General features: G+C 35.0%; 1 protein-coding gene across 2 annotated transcripts; it reads left to right on the top strand.

The window, feature by feature from the left end:
• Positions 1-2316: 2316 nt before the first annotated feature.
• On the top strand, positions 2317-8260 carry LOC107011551 (protein SMG7L). 2 transcript variants are annotated; one of them, XM_015211096.2, is made up of 6 exons: positions 2317-2515; positions 3601-3665; positions 3756-4349; positions 4524-4646; positions 4808-5019; positions 6052-8260. In XM_015211096.2, the coding sequence occupies exons 2-6, from the start codon at positions 3603-3605 to the stop codon at positions 8021-8023; spliced, it is 2964 nt and encodes a 987-aa protein (XP_015066582.1). In that variant the 5' UTR covers positions 2317-2515; positions 3601-3602; the 3' UTR covers positions 8024-8260. The 2 variants fall into 2 exon arrangements, with proteins under 2 accessions (XP_015066582.1, XP_015066580.1); XM_015211094.2 differs by having other exon boundaries at positions 3541-3665.
• Positions 8261-8366: the final 106 nt, after the last annotated feature.

Raw genomic sequence — 8366 nt, 5'->3', positions numbered from 1 at the left:
TAACATCTCATGTCCCCACAACCCACCATATACTATATTAGAATATCATTAAAAAAGTTTCTAACATATCTTGTATTAAAATATAATTAAATTTAAATTACACATTATCAGAATTATTATAAAATTAATGCTTCTAATAAAAAATTATTTCACTTAAAAATTGAACTCAAAATCTTTAATTATAAGTGAAATATTCTCATTACTACGCCACAGACTCATTACTCATGTTGATAGAGTATCATAACTACTCACATACAAAGTATTATCTTTAGACTAATAATAGAACAATGCACATGGTAAAGATTAGTTAACTGTTTTTCTCTTTTAGGCCAAATATATTTATAGGAGCATGATTGAATTAATCCCAAATCAAAATGTCTAAGTGGGGTAGAGGGTCTAATATATGATGACTCCACCTGGCAAGCCCACACTTTATCCTGCACAAAAATTGATGTTATCTATTTATTTATATATCCAAATGTGGACCAAGACATGAACCTAACACCAACTATATAGACCATTAGTAGGCTATTTTATCTTTTGACTATATGTGTTTCTTCAAATTATATATTCTTGTGAGTTGGTTGCTTCTGCTGTCAAAATTACATTGGCTTTTTGCCAAAATTTATGTTAGTAATTTTAATGTATAAAAATATCTAGAGCCATGAAGGTTTTTTCTAGTTAACCAAAGATGTTATATTGACAAGTAAGAGGGCTACAAAGTAAGCAAGCTTCTTTATCCATGATAAACTAAGGGCCCGTTTGGATGGGCTTAATAAAAGCAGTTTTAAAAAAGTACTTTTGAAAGTGCTGAAACTTATTTTTAAAATAAGCAGTTATGCGTTTGGATAAAAGTGCTGAAGTTGCTATGCCAAACGTGAAAAGGGAAAAATGGAAGAAAGAGATGTTTGGGTTATGTGGGTAATTTGGAGATTGTATAAAAATATTAAGGGCAAAAAGATAAAAATGTGGTCAACTTAAAACAGCTTATAAGCTAAAAAAAAAAGCACCTCTACCCCAACTTTTAACTTTTGACTTAAAATAAGTTTTTTTTAACTTAAAATAAGTTATTTTGAGTATTGCCAAACAGCTAAATAAGTCAAAAACCAACTTTTAAGTCAGTTTGACCAGCTTTTAAGCTGAGCTAAACAGACTCTAAGATTATTTTAGCTCTATAAAAAAGTTAAAGACAACATCCTACCAACCCACCAGCTTAAACATACGGTTTATATTTTATAGAACTTCTTCTGGTAATTAATGATTTGAAAAAGGACAAGTAGCTTCATGACTTGTCTATGCAACTTAACTAATATTAATAAATTCAGGGAATCAATTGAAAAATTCATAAACTGGGATGCTATATTAGAAAAGTTCTGAATCTAGCTTAGTTTAATGGATTTTAGCTTGGATTATAAGGGACATTATGGAGTTACTTGGTCAGAAAACTAAAAGCAGATTGAAAATGAGTAATGAAGATGATTCCGTCTTTTCTTTTCATTGGCTACTGGATATTCATATTGGAACTCCGATTAATTTTAATTCACTTCATGTTAGAATCATTTTTGGTTTTATTTACATTCGAACATAAAATATGTGATTATAGATTAAATAATTGATGTATATATAAATCGGTTTAAATGTATATTTAAGAGTGTAATCTGATACCTAATATGATAATTAATAAAGTTGATTGAAAATTATAAAATCTTCTTTATTTTTATTTTTAATTGAGAGTTTGGTGAATCAGAAGATATGAATTTGAACCATTATTATTAAGGTAAATATTTAAGTAATCAATCAACTGAACTACTAATTTCAGTGAAATCTTTAAGTTAGAATCTTGGTAAAAAATATTCAAATAAGATAATCATTAAAAAGGAAGAAGAAGAAGAAAAAAAAAGGGATAAATTACAGATTTCACATACTTTTAAGGCAAAATTATTATCCATTCCTTAAAAGCTTATAATTGTAGAAATCTCTCAAACAGATATATAATATAAACGCTGAGACTTAAGAAAAGAATCGAATACATTAATGACCAAATAATCAAAGCGTTGATAGAAAAAATTGAATACATTTACTGATACATTAAAAAGAGGATCGAATATATTAATAAAAAATCAGATAAATTAATAACTTAAAAAAGAAAAATAAAAAATTTTAAAATTTATACGCTATAATAATAATAATAAGTAAACTAAAAGATATGATTTCTCCTATTAAGAAAAAAACAGAAACATATAGTATAAGAGGACAAAGGGCAATTTATTCATTTCACTCTACTCATTAATACACAGCCACCTTTTTGTTTTGTCAATTTCACACAACTAATACAACAACAGTTGGCCAAAAATTCTGTTGTTTCACTTCTTTCTTCCCCTGTCCTACTGTTCCCTCCCTTTCCCCCATCTCCCTCTCTCTATGCTCATCAAAAGTACTTCTTTGTTCTTACCCACTTAATCGATTTGCTGCATCTGTGAATTTCAAGTTTCAGTTTCTTTCTTCAATTCTTCAGGTATTGTAGTTTTCTTCCTTTCATGTTTTTGACTTTTTGTATCAAAAGTAGTAGCTTTATTTATGCCTTTGTTTGATTCTTGTTTGCTTGACTATTTGTCTAGATTCTTCTTTTTTATAAGTCTAATTTCAAGTTACTAAAGCTACTTTCTGTTCATCACTCTATCCCCAATTTCCTTTTTTCTCTTTCAAGATTTTAAGAATCAAGTTTTTTTTTTGTTCTAGAGATTGTATTTATGCTTGAAAGAAGATAAATTATGTAGGGAACTGGTATGGATGTATCTGATAATTGAATGCATCATCTTCTAGCTTAGTTGTATTCATTTATGGTGGTGATCAATGAAATGATCACTATTAATTTCTTTCAGGGAAGTTCATTATCAGTTTTCTATTCCTTTGTGTTGCTTAAGGTATGGAGTCAGAAAGTCATCTGAAAGTCTTTATCAGTTTTAGGTTTTGGTTGACTTTGTGCTTCAAACTGGTCATTTTTGGAATTTTATAGGGCACAAGGGAAGACATCTTAAATAGTTTTTTTTTTTTTGTAATGAATTTGTGGAGTTATGGCTACTGGCTTTTGGAGATCATTTTTATTGTCAAGATAAATGGATATGTAACATGTATTTTTTGTGGTAAAAATTTCAGTAGAATAGATATGTTTTTGGTTTGATGAACTGAGGTTGTGCAAGAAATTCCCTTTGTGATGATCTAGTATTCACTAATTCAAGGCTATCAAGTTGGATATTGACCCTTTTTGCTTTCTTTTAAATGTCCTTGATATTTATGGGTGTTGAATAATAGTTGAGTTGACTGACCTATAAATAAACTTTTCAAAATTCCACAAGTTACAAAATGTATGTGATGTTGCTGTGGAACTAGTTAAAGCCTAAAGGGGAGGTTAGCATCCTAAGATCAATGCTAGAACATCGGAAGTTAATAGATTTTCTTGTTGTAGTTCGTACAAAATTCCCTTTACTTTCTTTCGGTTGCTGGTGCTTTTGCTAAAGAGGTAGTTGAACCCTTATGTAGGTACATTTTTGTTGGTGTCATCAATGAGATATTGATTGGTACTAAGGTTTATTTTAGCAGTCATGGATGCTGATTCAGCTGCAGCATTTAACGATCAGAAGGAAAAATTGAGTACTTTTCTTGAGGTGACTTATTGAATCTGTTCAGATTGTTTTACTTTCCTTTTGTGCTTCTTGTGATGGAAAATTTGCTCACTTTTCTCATCCATATGGCAGATTGCCAATACAGAAAAGCAACTGTTAACATCAATCTACTCTAAAGGCCTGTTGCACAAAGATGTCCAAGAATTGTACCACAAAGCCCGTGCCAGCTATGAGAATATTATTGTAAATAATTATGAAGTAGTGGGGCTTCAGGAAGTTGAATTCTCTCTGTGGAAACTTCACTATAAACACATTGATGAGTTTCGTAAAAGGATTCGGCAGGCTAATGCTGAAAAAAAGAAAATTGAAACACAAGAAGGTGATTCAAGTGCTGCCCGAGAGATTGACAATCATATGGAAGGGCTCAAGTCATTTCTGTCTGAAGCTACTGAGTTCTATCAGGAGTTAACTAAAAAACTCAGACAAAGTTGTGGGCTCCCCAGGGAATTGTTACTCTGTAAGAATGGTAGCGTGTCACTTCCTCTTGTACCCATGAAGCTGCCTCAATGCCAATATGCATGCCACCGTTTTCTAATTTGTCTGGGAGACCTGGCCAGATATGGTGAACTTTGTAAGAAACCGGATGCATTTAAGTGGTCTTTAGCGGCCACATACTACTTTGAGGCATCTAGGATATGGCCAGACAGTGGAAATCCTCATAATCAGGTAGAGTTCAATGGTTAAATTTGTTGGATTGTGGACACCTTGTATTTTTATATGTTTCCTCTTTCGTCTTTTACAACCTTTAAGATACAAGATTGTCAATTCTTGTTTCCTGCATCAAAGTTGAGAGAAATCCGCTTTGAGGCTCTTATTAAGATATTTAAATTTCATCTGCAGCTTGCACTATTGGCAACATACACTGGTGACCCTTTCCTTGCCTTATACCATTGCGTCAGAAGTTTAGCTGTTAAGGAACCATTCCCTGATGCCTGGAACAATCTTATGCTACTCTTTGAAGAGGTGATGTCAAAAGATTTTCTCTTAGTCTTCATTCTTCTTTTCTTGAGCAAAAGAAACTTGAAGTGAATTATTTCCCTTATGAGTGTTTTCCCCATCTGCTGGGATCCCTTCTAAGTCTACGGGACTAAAACAACTTTTTATTGTTTCTTGCGAATCTGCAGAACAGGTCATCTATTTTGCATTCATATTCTAGTGGAGCTTGCCTTGATTTGCTAAAACCTTCAGTATGGTGTTCCATGGATGCTATAAATCGCGTAACCAGTGGTTCCTTAAACAAGAATATGCCAGAAACCACTGAAACTGTTACCTCCGGAAAAGCTGATATATGGCTTCTGTTTGTTAGATTGATGAGTTTCTTTCTCGTGTACTCCAGGTACACATCATTAACTCTTTCAAGTTATTCAAATAGTTATTTGAGATAGTTCACATGTATCATCTATTGTTTTTCACTTAATCCCTTTTCGCCCTGTAGTTGCTTTTTCTTTATGGGGGATGTTAACTAGCTCTGCTTGATTTAACCAACTTAAAGATGTGTATATTTTCAACGGTAATTTCCAAGTATAAACATTGCACTGTAGGCATTAAAAACTGGAAACCGAGGTTAGCATTAGTGCATTGACAAATTTGCTTGCTTTTGTTAAATTAAAAGCATATATAAGGATTAAACTGATGTACTGTTTTCTAGTTGTATTTTTGTGATGGAAGATTATTTTGTCACTGTTAACCTCAGCTATTTGTGGCTTGCTGATACCAGGTGCGATTAAATAGGTCTCCCTGACCCCTGCTACTCCTTTCGAGTACCTGGGATCAATTCTCTTGTCTTCTATAGCTTCATGACCAATTTGTGGACTTTTTATTTTTCTCTCTTTTTAAAATATCTTTTTTTAGTTTCTTTTTGCTATTTTGAGTGGTATTTTGAAACACTTCCATGCCAAACACAAGGTGAAAATATTGGTTTTATATTTACCTCCATCTCCATGGATATCATGCTTCATGTAACACAAGCTGATGAAGCTGCTCCCCTCGTTAAGTAACTGCTTTCTTTATATCTGAATCAATGATATCAGGAAAAGTAATGCAGCATCTCAAATCCCTTGTTTCTAGTGAAACACTGCATTTGAAACTAATTTGTTTGATTGATCAACTCTAGGCTGGTTAAATGCATGCCTTTTGAGTAAATTCTCTCAACTAGGCTTGTCCTTTTGATTTCTCACATTAAACCTTCTTCACCCAAAATTTTCCTTTGAACATTTTTTTTCTTCCTTTACTACTAACTTTAATTTTGTTCTGGATATAAGTTGGTGCTTCTAGATCTTGATAAGCTAGTGGCTTCCTTCACATAGTTTTAAATGATCTCAATATTTATGTTAGAAACTCTAAGACTTCAGCTGTTTCCGGAATGCAGCTTGGAAGACTTTCAATCTACTCTTGCGTCCACTGTGCGACAATTGGAATGCCTGGTGGTAATGGATGATGATGAATTAAAGGCTTCTCTAGAGGCTTACCAGTTAATGGATCTATCGAGAAAAGGCCCTTATCGTGCTCTTCAACTTGTCTCTGTTTTCATCTTTATCTTCCATAGCCTGACTGAGAGTGGGGATGGAGTGGATCCAAAGAAAGATAACAAGCAGCAATCTGCATTGACAGAGCTGGCAGTAGCTGCTACTTTTATTTGTGCTGGTCGCCTTGTTGAGAAAGCTGCAACAAGAAATAGCACACAGACTTGCCCCCTTTTACCCACCGTCTGTGTGTTTGTAGAATGGTTAGTTAACATACTTGATAGAGCAGAAGCACACGCAAGAGATGAAAAGGTCCAGAGTGCTATATCTTACTTTTTTGGTGCTTTAGCTGATCTTCTGAACCGCCTTGATCCTTGTGAGAATGAACTTGCTCTAGAAAGTACTGCTCTTTGGGAAGACTATGAACTGAAGGGGTTTCATCCCATGGCCCATGCTCACAAGTCTTTGAACTTCACGAGCCATTTGGAATGCATTGATAATTTCAGTAGTAAGAGTGTGTGTCGTTCACAGCGTATCTTTCGTGCAGCAACTAAACTGGCTCACAGATCCAGTCACTCAAGAAAATGGATCTCTTATGATAAAACAGGCAAAAGATTCCACATCATGGACTCAGAATTAGCAGATAAGGGAAAGCCAGGAGTAGCTGAATCTGTTTCGACTCTTCCGCTAAAAGAGACCTATCAAAATAATTGTGGAATGGCCATGGAAAACGGAGAGAGTCAAGATCATTCTTGTCTCAGCAGTCAATCTGTTACCACAGATGAGGAAGAAGTCATTCTTTTCAAGCCCATCACTAGACATAACTCAGAACCAATATATACATCAGGCACTTCATGTGATCAATTCTCCATCAATGTTATCAATGGAACTGCGGCTTCTGATGAATCCTTGCGCCGTGCCACATCGTTGATTTCTGAGCAAAGCAATCCACAGAATGATATTTTCAGTTTCCGTCCAGAAAGTACAAACTTGAGGTACAGCAAGCCACTGAAGCAATCTGCGGCTTTCCCTGCTGGACCTCCATCTCTAAATGCTTGGGTCCTTGAGAAGGAAACTCCAAGAAATGAGAGGGGACTAAGGGATTTAAATAGGCAGCAGTTAAGCCCAATTGATGAACTAGCTTCTGAATCTTTATCTGGTCTCTCCTTGAAAGAAACTAGAGATCACAACGTTCGTTCCATGCTAGTTTCTGCAGCTATTCATGATACGCCTTCTCCGTATGTCACTCCAGTGCCTTCAGCTCCACTGTTACCGGAAGATGCATCTTGGTTTAAGGGAAACTCATCAGTTTTCCCTAACAAGAGTGCATTTGGGACCAAGGAAGGGGACGGTATTCTTGGTGCATCACCAGTGGGTGGATACTCAAGTCCATCTACAGTTCGTGGACCACTTGATTTTGTTGCAGGTGCTCCACGCTTTGTTGAGGGGTACCCACCATTACTTGGAATGAGTTCATCTGAATGGCTGTATCACTACAGAAACAGTCAAAACTTTGAGCGAGTCAGCAATCCGGTGTGGCCTGTTCACTCAAATGCACCAGCAACCTATGGAAACCTGAACGCGACCAACCTTACCAGGTTTGATGTCTTAGATCAGTGGGGAAATCACTTGGCTTCTAGTCCCATGGTGTACTTGGAGAGCCCACAGTTGCATCCAAGTCCTCCTCTTGCCTATGGTGCAGAAGAACAAATAATGGGTAAACATTTTCTTGGTTACCAAAGAGCATCCCCGTATGTATGTGGCACTGGAATGGACTTTAGACAGGAGCAGCCAACACTTCTTAACTATCTCAAAGAGAGAGAACGGCAAATACCACCAGAGTCTCAATTTAAAGGTCCTAATTTTATGGGGAACTAAGCTTTATGAATACTCATATCTATCAGGCATTTTTGCACCTGCATTGCCTTAATTCTCAGCTTATAAATACATGAATTGTGGCATCACAAACTTTCTAAGTGTGAAATCTGTACCAATTTAGATGGATGAAATATAGAAATGTATGCTTTTAATTGGTTGTGAACTGAGAAAGTGTTATCTGGAATATTTTTACTTGTAGAAATGTTGAAGATGAATGCACTTTTCTCATTTTGTGAAGTTGTTTTGTTTTTTAAAAGTCATCTGCAGTGAATGTTTATAGCAAAGAATTGTAGAACATGAGCATAAAGACGGTTGTTATTGGATTATATTGGATATGTTGTTG

The sequence above is a fragment of the Solanum pennellii genome, chromosome 2, assembly GCF_001406875.1.
Source record: "Solanum pennellii chromosome 2, SPENNV200".
NCBI lineage: Eukaryota > Viridiplantae > Streptophyta > Magnoliopsida > Solanales > Solanaceae > Solanum > Solanum pennellii.
This window is presented reverse-complemented; position numbering and strand designations above follow the sequence as displayed.